We start from the raw sequence: 15,152 nt of genomic DNA on the forward strand, positions 1-15,152 counted from the left end.
CCCCGCAAAGGCACGGCCGGTGTTTTATCTAATGGGGAAAACAGGGAAGGGGGATGAGGAGCCTTTTCAGCAGCACTCCCGCATTCCCATGGGGTTTCAGCAGCGGGCACCGGGGGCTCTCGCTGCAGCACGGAGGGCACCGCGCCCGGGCCCGGCCCTCAGCCCGCCCTGCCCCGCTTCCCCCGGGCCCCGGCGCATCCCACACCCCCCAGCGGGCCCGGCAGCTGCCAGAGAAGCGGAGAGGGCCCCGAGGGAAGGCGGCGGTACCGGGGGAGCTCCGGGGCTCCCCCCGCGGCCCCGCTCCCCCCCACGACCCACCTGGGCTGCCGCCGGCCGCCGCGCCGCACAAAGGGCAGCGCGGAACGGCCCCGCTCGGCCGCCGTAGGCGCTCTCGGCGCACGCGCCGCGGCCCGGATCCGCGCCGCGCGCCCTCCCGCCGAGCGAGAAAGAACGCGGGCCGGGCGGCAGCGCGCATGCGCACACGCGCAGTGGGCGCGGCGTGCCCGGGCGCGCCCGCAGGGCAGCGGCGGCCCCCTGCGAGCGGCAGGCCGCGGGCCGCTCCCCTCGCTCCCGTCCCGCTTACCGGCAGCGCGCCCGCTCCGTTAGTACCGCCCCGCGCCGCCGCCGGGGATGAGGCGGCTCCGCGCGGCGGGAGGGGGCGGGACACGGGGGCGTGGTTAGCGCGTGAAGAAGGCGTGGTTACACCTGCACGGGGCGCGGCCTCGGGGGGGCGTGGCCGTCGCGGTCTCCGTTAGCCCCGGGAGCGGCGGGAGGGGCGTGGCCACCGGCGAGGGGGCGTGGCCAGCGTGAGGGCCCGGTGTGGCGGGAGGCGGCGGCGGGGCCGCCTCGGTGAGGGCGGGCCGGGCTCGGGCTCCGGCTCCGGTTCCTCCTCCCGGCGCTGCGCGGGGGGCGGCGGGGAAGCGTGAGGCTCCCCTCAGGCTGCGCCTCCCCTCAGGCCGCGGCGGCGCCCCGGGCCCGCGCCAGGCCGTGCCGTGCCGTGCCGTGCCGTGCCGTGCCGTGCCGTGCCGTGCCGTGAGGGGAAGATGGCCTCTCGGCGCATCACCCGCGAGACGTTCGAGGCCGTGGTGCAGGAGAAGGTGAAGCGGTACCGGAGCGGTGCTGCGGGGGATCCCGTCCATCATTTCCCAGGTAGGAGAACGGGGATGGCGGGAGCAGCCCGGCAGCGCCTGCCATTCATTTATTCATTCATTTAATTATTTATTTATTTATTTATTGTTTATTTGTTGGCCTGGCGCTGGTGTTTTTCCACATCCGATTTTATGGAAGAGGCAGGAGAACAGCTGGGCAGGGACCGACACCGTAACGGGGGAAGAAAAGGGAATTTTAGACAAAGGAATTGTCCTCAGCACCGCAGAGTGGGTCCATTGCAGGCGGGTCTCAGGGCCCGTGCTGCAGGGTGGAATTCTGAAGTTAAATAAATGCGGGAGTGTGCTGGAAGCCTTTGGGTCCTTGTGCTTGGTGTTATTTCAGGGGAAAAAGCTCAAAGCAGGGCATTGACCTCATGAACGGAACGCAAAACGTGGTCCCCGAATCGGTTTTCCTCCTCAATTTGGGATGGAAAATGTCCAGCAAGACACTTGGGTTGTATTCACAGGGATGGACAGTCACAGGAGAGCTTTAGAATGAAGTCTGATATTTTTTATTGTTATTTCTTCATGAGCCCTGAAGAAATCATTCACATTAAACACTTCTATTTTTTCTTTTTTCAATTATTGCTTACTTTCTGAATTGATCTTGTGGGATTGGGGAACAGCTGGGGAACAATTGAACTTGTGGGATTGGGGAACAACTGGGGAACAACTGAACTTGTGGGATTGGGGAACAACTGAACTTGTGGGATTGGGGAACAACTGGGGAACAACTGAACTTGTGGGATTGGGGAACAACTGGGGAACAACTGAACTTGTGGGATTGGGTCTTGGATAATGAGGGTTTCCTGCAATAGTGAGAGGACTGTGGCTCAGTTTGTAGGAAATCCCAGTTTCTGTCCAGCTGTGGAGTTCCTCCCGGGAATTCCGGTCTGGGTGACAAGGTGGGCATTGGCCAAAGCTTGCAGTTGCTGGTCTTGGAGGTCTTTGCCAATTTGTAAGTCCTGGGGAAGCTGAAAGTTCGGAGTTCTGGTGGTTTTTATGCCTCAGGTAGAAGAGCAAGCCTTGAGACAGTGACCAGCAAAGAAAAATTTGATTTGGAGGAAAACTGAGTTTATGTAGGGACTGGAATACGGGAATGGGAATGCGCCGAAGCGGATTTCCTTCAGGGATCTCCCTGTTTTGACTCTTTTCTCAACCTCTCCGTTCCTCTGCCCAGCTCACCCCCGGGCGCTGCCCCGGCCCCGCTACAGCGAGAGCTTCCAGCACGACGGGCGCTTCCCTCGCGCCAACTGCCGGCCCCAGGACTGGAGCCAGGAGCCCGGCGAGGATTACCCCGGGGAGGATTACCCCGGGGAGGATTACCCCGGGGAGGATTACCCCGGGGAGAGTTACCCCGGCCCTTCCTACAGAGCCGCCAGCCCGCTGCTGCGGAAGGAGAATTATTTCCACGGACATTTCTCCCGGCCCGCGCCCCGGGAGCGGGAATTCGGCCGGGATTTCGGGAAGTTTGGCCGTGCAGCTGCCCCCGGCAGGGAGTACGGGCAGCACCCCGCCGCCCGGGGCCGGGAGTACGGGCAGCAGCCCCGCGACTACGGCCAGCGGGACCGGGACTACGGGCAGCAGCGGGACTACGGCCCCTCGGATTCCTGGGAAGCTGGCGGGCAGCACGGAGCGGGGTTCGGCTCCTCGGAGGTTTTGGGGGATTTTCGGTCTCCCGGGCTGCTGGAGGAGCGGTACGGCGGCGCGGGGGAGCGGGAGCTCGAGGGGGACGGCGAGTTCCGGCCGGCGCTGCGCGGGGCAGGCGTGGGCCGGGGGAGAGCGCTCGGGGGGAAGCGCCTCGCCAGGGGGGCGGCGAAACCCAAGGTGTTCAAAGGAGACCTCAAAAGCCCCCCGAAGAAGTGGAACGTGAAGAAAGCACAGCCGGGCGTGGATCCCGAAGCTCCGGAGCAGCCTCCGGAAGGCGGCGAGCAGAGGCCGGTGCCGCTCCAGCAGCGCCCCGGCCCCAAGCTGCCCCCGCAGCCCGCGGCGGCCCAGGGAGCCATCCTGAGGCTGCCCAAGCCCGCCCACGTCTTCAGGAACCTCAGCTTCGACCTGGTGGACAAATCCGACATCTTCTCCACCTTCGGCGTCGAGATCATCAAGTGGGCCGGGTTCCACGCCATCAAAAACGACGCCGAGTTCTCGCGGCTCTTCGGGGCCCTCTTCGAGCTGGAGACCGAGACCTGTGCCAAGATGCTGGCCTCCTTCAAGTGCTCCCTGAGGCCCGAGCACAGAGATTATTGCTTCTTCACCATCAAGAGCCTGCAGCACGCCGCCCTGAAAACCCCCAAGGTGGACAACGAGTTCTTGAACATGCTGCTGGACAAGGGGGCCGTGAAAACCAAGAACTGCTTCTTTGAGATCATCAAACCCTTCGACAAATACATCATGAGGCTCCAGGACCGCCTCCTCAAGGGGGTGACCCCGCTGCTGATGGCCTGCAACGCCTACGAGCTGAGCCTCAAAACCAACGGCTTCGGCAACCCCAGGGACGTGGCCAGCGCCTTCGAGACCACCGTGTCCCTCTGCAGGAAATCCCTGGCCCTCCTGGGCCAGACCTTCGCTCTGGCCTCTGTGTTCAGGCAGGAGAAAATCCTGGAGGCCGTGGGGCTGCAGGAGATGGCCCCAGCCCCCACGGCCTTCCCGAATTTCGACGACTCCACGCTCTTCGGGAGGGAGTACATGGAGCACCTGAAGGCGTGGCTGGAGAGGAGCGGCTATCCCATCCAGCTGAGGGCAGCAGAGGCGGCGCCCGCGCAGCGGCTCCCGGCGGCCGAGCCCGAGCCCAAAGGTAACGGGCGGGGATGCTCTGCAGGGGGGTTCGTTTGTGGGGGCCGGGTAGGCTGGGAGTTCCTGGCTCTGGGAATTGCAGGGGAATCAGCTCCCAGTCAGGGCTGGAGCTGGGCTGGAATTCCAGCGGAATCCCAGTCAGGGCTGGAATTCCAGGAGAATCCCAATCAGGGCTGGAATTCCAGGTGAATCCCACTCAGGGAGTGAATTCCAAATAAATCCCAATCAGGGTTGGGGCAGGAAAGGAATTCCAGGAAAATCCCACTCGGGGATGGAGTAGAGAGGGAATTCCAGGTGAATCCATATTATATTATGTTATGTTATGTTATATTATATTATATTATATTATATTATATTATATTATATTATATTATACTATTATACTGTATTACATTGTATTACATTGTATTACATTGTATTACATTGTATTACAATTATATTATATTATAATTATATTATAATTATATTATATTATATTTTTATTATATTATAATTATATTATATTTTTATTCTATTCTATTTATATTTCATTACATTGTATTATATTTCTATTCCATTATATCACAATATGTTTATATTACACTGCACTGTGTTCTGTCCATGACATTCTGTGGTAATTGTGTCGCTCACGTTGCGTTCTGTCCCGTGCTGTCACTGCTCTGCTGTTCTGTGTTCCCTCTGTGGTGGCCTCACGGCCCCGCAGCCCCGCAGCGCGCTGACCGCGGCGTCCTGGCGGCCATCGAGCGCCTGGTGAGCAGCACCGTGGCAGGAGCGGCCAGTGCCCGCGATGGGAGCGCCCCGGAGACCTCTGCTGAGTACTGGTGGGTGTCAGAGCTGCTGGGGAATTAGAGCAGATCAATTACAGTTATTAATGCATTAATTACAGTGAGTTAATCCATCCAGCCCCTCACTCCATGGCAGGAGCGGCCAGTGCCCGCGATGGGAGCGCCCCGGAGACCTCTGCTGAGTACTGGTGGGTGTGCCAGAGCTGCTGGGCTTTGGGGCAATTAATTACCGTTAACTAATTCATTAATTACAGTGAGTTAATCCATCCAGCCCCTCACTCCCTGGCAGGAGCGGCCTGTGCCCGCGACCCCAGCGCCCCGGAGACCTCTGCTGAGTACTGGTGGGTGTGCCAGAGCTGCTGGGCTTTGGGGCAATTAATTACAGTTAATAATTAATTAATCCATCCAGCCCCTCACGCCGTGGCAGGAACTGGTTTGGGGTTAGATTGGGAATTTAAATTACAGCAGGAAAACAAACAGGAGTTAGATTGGGAATTTAAATTCTAGGAGGGAAACAAACAGGAGTTAGATTGGGAATTTAAATTCTAGCAGGGAAACAAACAGGCATTAGATTGGGAAATTTAAATTCTAGCAGGGAAACAAACAGGCATTAGATTGGGAATTTAGAATTTAGGAGCATTTTAGGAGCAAATTCGGGTGATGGAGACACCCAGCAAGGTGCCAGGGTTTGGAATTCCAGGGGAAATGTTGGGAAGGGGGGAGCTGAGACACCTCCAGGTGTGGGAGCTGAATAATTCCTGGATAATTCCCATCCATTATTTATTTCCTTGATCCCAGAAAAAGCTGCTCAGCCTCGTGCTGCACACCTGGAACGAACAAACAAACTGGGATGCTGAGGGGTTTTACTGAAAAATAGAGATTTTCAGCTGATTTCTCCTTTTTTCCTGTGTTTCTCAGGTTCCTGTGTGACAAGGAGTATAAATACCACAGGCTGAGGCTGTAAAAATGGAGATTTCAATCAGATTTTCCTGTTTTCCAGGTTCCTGTGTGATGAGGAGTAGAAATCTTTGGCTGAGGCTGTAAAAATGGAGATTTTAATAAGATTTTCCCTGTTTTTTCAGGTTCCTGTGTGACAAGGACAGCCTGGAGTACAAGTACCACAGGCTGAGGCTGTAAATATTGAGATGTCAATCAGGTTTTCCTGTTTTTTCAGGTTCCTGTGTGACAAGGACAGCCTGGAGTACAAGTACTACAGGCTGCGGCTGGCAGAGGCGCAGAGGGGCAGCCTGGCAGGGCGGGCGGTGCCCCCGGAGTCCCTGCGGGCCCTGCTGTGTGCCAGGAGGGTGGCCAGCATCAAAAGGAGACTCTTCAAGAGGAACAAAAAGCCTGCCCTGGCCCCTGCCCGTGCCAGGAGGGTGAGGAGGGCGAGCACGGGCACCCAGACCCTGCTGTCGGCTGGCACCGTGCTGAGGCAGCCAGGCAGGAGCCCTGCGGGTGCCAAGGCTGCCCTGGCACAGCACGGTGGCCTGGGTGCCACCTCAACTCCTCCAGGTGCCACCTCGGCCCCTCCAGGTGCCAGCTCAGCCTCCCAAGGTGCCACCTCAGCCTTCCAAGGTGCTACTTCAGCCCCTCCAGCTGTCACCTCAGCCCCTCCAGGTGCCGCCTCACCCTCCCAAGCTGCCAGCTTAGCCCCCCCAGGTGTCACTTTGGACCCTCCAGGTGCCACCTCGGCCCCTCCAGGCACCACCTCGGCCTCCCCAGGTGCCACCTCAGCCTCCCCAGGTGTCACCTCAGCCCCCCCAGGTGCCACCTCAGCCTCCCCAGGTGCCACCTCGGCCCCCCCAGGTGGCAGCAGGTGCCAGGTGCCGGTGGCAGCAGGGGCAGAAGCCGATCCTGAGGCTTTGGCAGCGGATCCCGAGCTCCTGCCAGCCGCGGGATCGCAGTTTGCTGATGGTGAGTGAGGCCTGGGGTGGAGCGGGGGTTTGAATTACAGCAGGGAGAGCTGGCATGGGGTTAGGTTGGGAGTTTGAATTGTAGCAGGGGAAAAATGAACTGACTTGGGGTTAGATTGGGATTTGAAGTTATATCCAGGAAAAAGAAACTTTTCCTGCAATCCACAAAAATTCCTGCTGGAAACCCCAAAGCCCATTTATTGAATTCTGTATTTATGGACTGGGTGGTTCTCAGCTGCACTGGTTTGGGGTTGGATTGGGAATTTTAAATTGTATCCAGAAAAAGAAACTCAACTTCTCCTGCAATCCACAAAAAGAATTCCTGCTGGAAACCCAAACCCCATTTATTGAATTCTGTATTTATGGGCTGGGTGGTTCTCAGCTGCACTGGTTTGGGGTTGGCTTGGGATTTTAAAACATAGCAGGGAAACAATCAGGGGTTGGATTGGGATTTTAAATTATATCCAGAAAAACCCCAGACTTCTCCTGCAATCCGCACAATTTCCCGCTGGAAGCCCCGAGCGGTTTGTGCGCTCCCGCGTGCTGAGCTCGCGGCTGCCCCTGTCAGCAGCGCCCTCTGTCCCCGCAGTGGACGCCAGGACCAGGCAGACGGCCGAGAAGCTGGCCAGGTTTGTGGCTCAGGTGGGCCCCGAGATCGAGCAGTTCAGCATCGACAACAGTGCCGACAACCCCGAGCTCTGGTGAGAGCCCGCTCTGCCTTCCCTGCTGCTGCCTTCCCTGCCTGCCCTGCCTGCCCACTGTGCCTGCCCTGCCCTGCCTGCCCTGCCTGCCCTGCTGCTGCCTTCCCTGCCTGCCCTGCCTGCCCACTGCCTGCCCCGCTGCCCGCTCTGCCTGCCCACTGCCTGCCCCACTGCCTGCCCACTGCCTGCCCTGCCTGCCCAGCTGTGCCTGCCCCGCTCTGCCTGCCCACTGCCTGCCCACTGCCTGCCCTGCCTGCCCAGCTGTGCCTGCCCCGCTCTGCCTGCCCTGCCTGCCCCACTGCCTGCCCCGCTGCCCGCTGTGCCTGCCCCACTGCCTGCCCTGCCTGCCCTGCTGCTGCCTGCCCTGCCTGCCCAGCTGTGCCTGCCCCGCTGTGCCTGCCCCGCTGTGCCTGCCCCACTGCCTGCCCCACCTGCCCCACTGCCTGCCCTGCCTGCCCTGCTGCTGCCTTCCCTGCCTGCCCTGCCTGCCCCACCTGCCCCGCTGTGCCTGCCCCGCTGTGCCTGCCCTGCCTGCCCCACTGCCTGCCCTGCCTGGGGATTTGGGGCTGCAGGAGCTGGGATTTGGGGCTGTAGGAACTGGGATTTGGGGCTGCAGGAGCTGGGATTTGGGGCAATCCTGCAGCGCCTCCAGTAATGGGGAATATCTGAGATAGCTCAGGAAAAAATCCCATTTGTGCATAAATGGATTGATGTCCCTCACTTCTCCCCTTTCCCCCTCATTTCACCCCTTTCCCCCTCACTTCTCCCCTTTCCCCCTCACTTCTCCCCTTTCCCCTTCACTTCTCCCCTTTCCCCCTCGTTTCTCTCCTTTTCCCCCTCATTTCTCTCCTTTTCCCCCTCATTTCTCTCCTTTTCCCCCCCATTTCTCCCTTCCCCCCCCATTTCTCCCCTTTCCCCCTCACTTCTCCCCTTTCCCCCCCATTTCTCCCCTTTTTCCCCCTCATTTCTCCCCTTTCCCCCTCATTTCTCCCCTTTTCCCCCCCATTTCTCCCTTTCCCCCTCACTTCTCCCCTTTCCCCCTCACTTCTCCCCTTTCCCCCCCATTTCTCCCCTTTCCCCCCCCATTTCTCCCTTTTCCCCCTCGTTTCTCCTCCCCTCAGGTTCCTGCAGGACCAAACCAGCCCCGCCTTCCAGTTCTACCGCATGAAGGTGCAGGAGCTGTGTCCCTCCATCTCCTTCGGCCCCGAGGCTGCAGAAGCTGCCAGAGCTGCAGGGACAGCCCCGGACACCGAGGAGGACGAGGAGGAAGAGGAGGAGGAAGAAGAAGAAGAAGAAGAGGAGGAAGAAGACGAAGCTGAGTTTGAACCCTCCCAAGCTGAGGAGGAGGATGAGGATGATGAGGAGGACGTGGCAGCAGGTAGAAGGGTGACAAAGCTAGAGGAAGATTTGGTGTCCAGAGCAGGAGAGGAGATGTCAGGAGGTGAAGTGCAGCTCTCCAGCCCCTCTGACGGCGCTGTCCCAAATCTGTCGACACAGGCACCCGGCCCGGCGCCCGGCTTCCCCCGCAAACGGGTCAGCTCCAAGTCCCTGAGGGTGGGCATGATCCCGGCCCCCAAGAGGATCTGCCTCATCCAGGAGCCTAAAGGTGCGTTGGTAACGAAATGGTTGAATTCTGTCCAGAAAAAAAGGGAATTTGGGCAAAAATCCCCATTTTTTTACATGTTGTCACTTTAAAAATGGCGTTTCTGCAATGCAAAGCTCAGCTCCAGGTCCCTGAGGGTGGGCATGGTCCCACCAGGAGGATCTGCCCCATCCAGGAGCACAAAGGTCAGTGGGCATCAAAACATTTTATATGAAAATAAATGAGGATTTGGGCAAAAATCCCCATTTTTTTACATGTTGTCACTTTAAAAATGGCATTTCTGCAATGCAAAGCTCAGCTCCAGGTCCCTGAGGGTGGGCATGGTCCCACCATGAGGATCTGCCTCATCCAGGAGCCAGGCAGTGAAATGGTTAAATTCTGTACAGAAAAAAAGGGAATTTGGGCAAAAATCCCCATTTTTTTACATGTTGTCACTTTAAAAATGGCGTTTCTCCAATGCAAAGCTCAGCTCCAGGTCCCTGAGGGTGGGCATGGTCCCACCAGGAGGATCTGCCCCATCCAGGAGCACAAAGGTAGGTTGGCAGTGAAATGGGTTAAATTTTATAGTAAAATAGAGGAGGATTTGGGCAAAAATCCCCATTTTTTGGGTCGATTATCACTTAAAAAATCATATTTCTGCAACACAAAACTCAGCTCCGAGTGCCTGGAAGTTGGGCTGGTCCCGGCCCCAGAAGGATCTGAGCTCAAAGGTCGGTGAGCATCAAAATATTTCAATTTTCTATTAAAATAAATGAGGATTTGGGCAAAAATCCTCATTTTTTAGGTGGTGTTGCTTAAAAAAATCTCATTTTTTAGGTACAAAAATGGACTTGAGGTCTTCATTAAAGGATCGAGCAGCCCAAAGGTCCACGGGCATCAAAACATTTCAATTTTACACTGAAATAAAAGAGGATTTGGGAAAAATACTGATTTTGTTTGGTGTTTTGTCACTTAAAAATGGCATTTTGGGTACAAAAATGAGCAGAAAATTCACTTTAAATCTTCATTAAAGCGGCAAAGGATAGAACAACCCGAAGGTCAGTGAGCATCAAAATATTTCAGAAGAGAATTTGGGCAAAAATCTTAAATTTTAGGTGTTTTCTCATTTAAAAATTGCATTTTTAATAAAAAATGGGCATAAAATTGACTTTAAAAGGAGAAGCTGAAGAAATCATTTGTTGTGGGCCAATATATTTCCATTTAATTGAGTATATATTGAATTTTTTAATGAATTCTGGGGTTTTTCATTGCTCTAATTTTTTTTATTGCTTCTGTTTTAGGTCCAGGCCTGAACTGGAATTTTTGGAGGATTTTTGAGCCGTGCTTTGGAGCTTTTTTATGGAAAGAATTTGAATTTCCAGCTGAATTTTTGGTTTTTTTGCCTTGCAGTGCATGAACCTGTGAGGATTGCTTATGACAGACCCAGGGGCTGCCCTGTCACAAAGAAGAAAAAGGTAAAAAATTCACATTTCTGCCCTAAATCCAACCAAAAATCAGAGATTGTTCGGGAAAAAACAATCTGGAAAGAAGGAAATGAATTTTTTAAATTGTATTTAAAAATTCCTCATAAAAAAGGAAATTACTGTGAGGAAATTGATTTTAAAATTCCTTTAAAAATGGAAATTCCTTTAAAAATTCATTGAAAAGAAGGAAATTCCTTTAAAAACTCCTTTAAAAATTCCTTTAAATGAGGGGAAATTTCTTTTAAAAATTTCCTCTAAGGGAACAAAATTTCTTTTAAAAAATCCTTTAAAAATCCAATTTAAAAGAAGAAAAATTCCTCTAAAAATTAATTTAAAAGAGGGACATTCCATTAAAAAAAATTCAATTTACACCGGTCCTGATGGGGACTTCCCCCATTTCACCCACCCTAATAAATGTTCATTTTTTCCCCATTTTTATGGAATTTTCCCCTGTTTTTGCAGAAGGCCGGGGCACTGGAGCTGCCCCCCTGGAACCTAAAAATTCCTTTAAAATTGGGGAAATTCCTTTAAGAGAAGGAAATTCCTTTTAAAAAATCCCTTAAAAATTCCATTTAAAAGAAGAAAAATTCCTCTAAAAATCAATTTAAAAGAGGGAAATTCAATTTAAAAATTCGCTTTACACCGGTGCAGATGGGATTTCCCCCCCGACGTGTCCCACCCCAATAAATTCCTTTATTTTCTTTCATTTCCCTGTTCTGCAGAGGGCCCGGGCGCCGGAGCTGCCCCCCAGGAGGCTGAGCCCCAGGAACCTAAAAATTCCTTTAAAATTGGGGAAATTCCTTTTTAAAAAATTCCTTTAAGAGAACAAAATTCCTTTTAAAAAATCCCTTAAAAATCCCATTTAAAAGAAGAAAAATTCCTCTAAAAATCAATTTAAAAGAGGGAAATTCAATTTAAAAATTCCCTTTACACCGGTGCAGATGGGATTTCCCCCCGACATGTCCCACCCCGATAAATTCCTTTATTTTCTTTCATTTCCCTGTTGTGCAGAGGGCCCGGGCGCCGGAGCTGCCCCCCAGGAGGCTGAGCCCCAGGAACCTGGGCTTCCGCATGCTGCAGAGGATGGGCTGGCAGGAGGGGCACGGCCTGGGCGCGCGCGGCCGCGGCATCCGCGAGCCCCCCGGCCTGTGAGCGGGGAAAAGGGGGAGATATGGGGGGTATGGGGGGTTTATGGGGGGAAACGGGGGGGGAAAAGGGGAAAATGGGGGATTTATGGGGGTTTATGGGGGAATAAAGGGGATTTATGGGGGGAAAAAAGGGGTTTAGGGGGGGAAAAGGGGTTTATGGGGGAAATAGGGGAAAATGGGGGATTTATAGGGGCATTAATGTGGGAAAAAAAGGGGTTTTATGGGGGGAAAAAAGGGGTTTATGGGGGAAAAAGGGGGTTATGGGGGATTTATGGGGGAAAAAGGGATTTATGGGGAGTTTATGGGGGAAATAAAGAGGATTTATGGGGAGATTTATAGGGGAAAATGGGGGATTTTTAGGGGGATTTATGGGGGAAAAAAGGGGATCTATGGGAAGATTTATGGGGGAAAATAGGAGATTTATGGGGGAAATAGGGGTTTATGCGGGAAATAGGGGATTTATGGGGAGATTTATAGGGGAAAATGGGGGATTTATAGGGGGATTTATGGGGGGATATATGGGGGGATTTATAGGGTAAAATGGGAGATTTATAGGGGGATTTATGGGGGGAAAATAGAGGGATAAAGAGGGGGATTAATGGGGGATTTATAAGAGAAAAATAGGGGTTTATAGGGGATTTATAGGGGGATGTTTTGGGGAAAATAGGGTGTTTATGGGGAAAATAGGGGGGTTGTGGGGGAAAATAGGGGGATTTATAGGGGATTTATGGGGGAAATAGGGGGATTTCTAGGGGGATTTATAAAGGGAAAAAAGGGATTTTATGGGGGAAAACAAGAGTTTTTAATGGGGGAAATTAGGAGTTCTTAATAGGGGAAAATGGAGGTTTCATATGGGAAATTCCCTGAATTTCCATAGAATTCCCTTTTATCCAGAATCCTCTGCCATTCCCTGCTCCCTCCTCAAACCCTCTGGGCTTGAATTCCTGAAATCCCAAAACTGAGATTTTTCCACCAGAAAACCAAACCTGAACTTCAAATTTATCCCACAGTTCCCTCCCCCACCTCATTTTTTTCCCCAAAAAAATCCCAGTTTTCACCTGGGAATTCACCTTCTGATAGGAACTGGAGGGAAAAAATTAAAATAATTTTTTAAAAAATCCAAAAAATTCAAAAGAATTCAAAAGAATTCAAAAGAATTCAAAAGAATTCAAAAGAATTGGCTGCCCCAGGCACCGAATGATGCAGAATTGGTTGAAAAAAAATCAAATTTTTTGGTTCTAACTGTGAAATTTTCTTCCCCAGGGGTGCAACCTCTGCTGGGGAGGGTTTGGGGGTGGCAGGGGAAGAAGCCCCAGAAGATGCTTTTGACGTTTTCCGCCAGAGGATGATCCAGATGTACCGGCAGAAGAGGGCCAACAAGTAGGTGAGTGCCAGGATTCCCTCCCGGCTCTGCTGCCTGGGCTGGGGAGGTTTGGGGCTCCGAGCCTGCTGGGGAGCCCTGGAGGCGCTGGGACACCCCGGGGTTTTCATTCCCGGAGGTTTTGCTGCTTTTGGGGGTTCTGGAGGTGCTGGGAGACCCCAAAATCTGCATTTGGTGGGGGTTTCGGATCTCTGAGCGTCTCTTTTTTCTCCTTTTTCTCTTTTCTTTCTTCTCTTTTTTTTTTCTATTTTTCCCCCTCTTTTTCTCTCTTTTCCCCATCTTTCCCCTCTCTTTTCCCTCCTTTATTTCTCTCTCTTTCTCTCTTTTTTCCCCATTTCTCTCCCTTTTTCCCATTTCTCTCCCATTTCCCTCTCTTTTTCCCCATTTCCCTCTCTTTTCCCCCATTTCCCTCTCTTTTCCCCCATTTCTCTTTTTTCCCCATTTTTCTCTCTTTTTTCCCCATTTCTCTCTTTTTCCCCCCATATCTCTTTTTTCCCCATTTTTCCCTTTTTTTTCCCCGTTTCTTTCATTCCAGCTCCAGGCTCTTCCATGAGGACCCCAGGGCCCCCCCGGCTGCCTCTGCTGGACGGGCTCCGCCTGCCCGGGACCCCAAATTTCACCTTCCCTGCCCCAAACTCTCCTTTCCCACCCCAAAAGCTCCTTTCCCACCCCAAATTCTCCTCTCCTACCCCAAATTCCAGGTTTTCCATCCCAAGTTCTGGATTTTCCCTGCAATTCCACCCCAAAATTCAGATTTTCCATCCCAAAATTAGATTTTCCCTGGAATTCCATCCCAAACTCTGGGGTTTCTCTTGAATTCCATCCCCAATTTCAGATTTTCCCTGGGATAAACCCCAAATTCTGGATTTTCTACCCCAAATTTCCAATTTTCTCTGGATTTTCCATCCCAAATTCTGGATTTCGCCTAGAATTCCACCCTAAATTCCAGATTTTCCATCCCAAATCTCAGATTTCCCCTGGAATTTCCACCCGAAATTCTGGAATTTCCACCCCAAACTCTGGATCTTCCACCTGAAATAAATCCGACTTTGGGGTTTTCTGAAATTAATCCAATTTTGGGTTTTGTTCTGTAACAAATCCAGTTTTGGGGTGTTTGGTGCCCTGGGTTCAGTTTGGGGCCGGGGCTGTTTGGATTCTCTGTGCCAATAAAATTCTGGTGTTGGAATTTCCGTGTTTGGGATTTGGTGTTTGGGATTTTGGGATTTGGGGTTTTGGTGTTGGAATTTTGGGGGTTTTGGGGTTTGGAATTTCAGGGTTTGGAATTTGGGGTTTTGGGGTTTGGGATTTGCTGTTGGAATTTGGGCGTTTGCTGTTTGGGGTTTCCTGCGGCTCTGTGGGGTCAGGGTGGGAGGGACCTCAAAGCCCATCTGGGGACACCCTGGGGACACCCTGGGGACACCCTGGGGGCCAGCATGAGCACATCCTGGGGACACCTTGGGGACACCGTGGGCACACCCTGCGGACAGCCCGGGGACACTTCCTGCCACCCCAGGTGGCTCCAGCCGTGTCCCTGTCCCCTGTGTCCCCCCTGTCCCTCCCCGCGGTGACAGGGGACTCCGTGGGCAGGACTGACCGGGAGCTCTCTGGAACGCCGGGAATCGGAGCGGGGGGACGGGGACAGGGACTGGGACAGGGACAGGGGTAGGGGCAGGGGACAGGGGACACGGACAGGGACAGCGGTGGGGACACTGGGGACAGGGGTGACACCTGGCACAGTTAAAACAGCGCAGGACGGGGAGGAGAGGAAAGGCTGAGTGTGAGCAGGGGGGTTCACACCCGGGTTATCACACTCAGGTTATCACACTGGTGTTATCACACCTGGGTTATCACACTGGTGTTATCACACTCAGGTTATCACATCTGTGTTATCACACTGGTGTTATCACACCTGTGTTATCACACTCAGGTTATCACACCTGTGTTATCTCACCCATGTTTGTCCTGCCGGGGTGGAATTCTGGATTCCAGGGCTGAGGGGCTTTGGGGCTCAGAGGATTTTGGGATTTTGGGGCACAGGGGTTCCGGGGCACCGGGAGCCCCAAGGACTGGAGGCTTTTGAGCTGCAGACGGTTCAGGGGACAGAGCTCCTGTCCCCGCTGTCCCCGGTGGCCCCGAGCCGCTGTCCCGGCAGGCGGAGCTGCCGGCGCCGCGAATAAAACCGGGAGGGGAAAAGCGGCGAGCGGGATGGGGCGGCGG

The 15,152-nt window shown here is 53.6% G+C and overlaps 1 protein-coding gene across 1 annotated transcript; it reads left to right on the top strand.

Moving 5' to 3' along the window:
• The first annotated feature begins 333 nt into the window (after nt 1-333).
• SUGP2 (SURP and G-patch domain containing 2) lies at nt 334-14,115 on the top strand. The gene is made up of 11 exons (XM_038163460.1): nt 334-601; nt 956-1,149; nt 2,329-3,942; nt 4,645-4,762; nt 5,901-6,640; nt 7,229-7,340; nt 8,462-8,946; nt 10,333-10,397; nt 11,418-11,554; nt 12,818-12,938; nt 13,471-14,115. Exons 1-10 carry the CDS (start codon nt 474-476, stop codon nt 12,936-12,938), a joined length of 3,714 nt encoding a protein of 1,237 aa, XP_038019388.1. The 5' UTR covers nt 334-473; the 3' UTR covers nt 13,471-14,115.
• The last annotated feature ends 1,037 nt before the right edge of the window (nt 14,116-15,152 follow it).

The sequence above is a fragment of the Motacilla alba genome, chromosome 28, assembly GCF_015832195.1.
Source record: "Motacilla alba alba isolate MOTALB_02 chromosome 28, Motacilla_alba_V1.0_pri, whole genome shotgun sequence".
In the NCBI taxonomy this organism is placed as follows: Eukaryota; Metazoa; Chordata; class Aves; order Passeriformes; family Motacillidae; genus Motacilla; species Motacilla alba.

What these genes read in the sequence shown, in the direction of transcription:
- SUGP2 (XM_038163460.1), top strand. Translation starts at nt 474, where the DNA reads ATGCGCACACGCGCAGTGGGCGCGGCGTGCCCGGGCGCGCCCGCAGGG. An exon ending in GGGATCGCAGTTTGCTGATG is followed by an intron (nt 6,641 to 7,228) that starts GTGAGTGAGGCC and finishes CTGTCCCCGCAG; the next exon opens with TGGACGCCAGGACCAGGCAG. An exon ending in CCTCATCCAGGAGCCTAAAG is followed by an intron (nt 8,947 to 10,332) that starts GTGCGTTGGTAA and finishes TTTGCCTTGCAG; the next exon opens with TGCATGAACCTGTGAGGATT.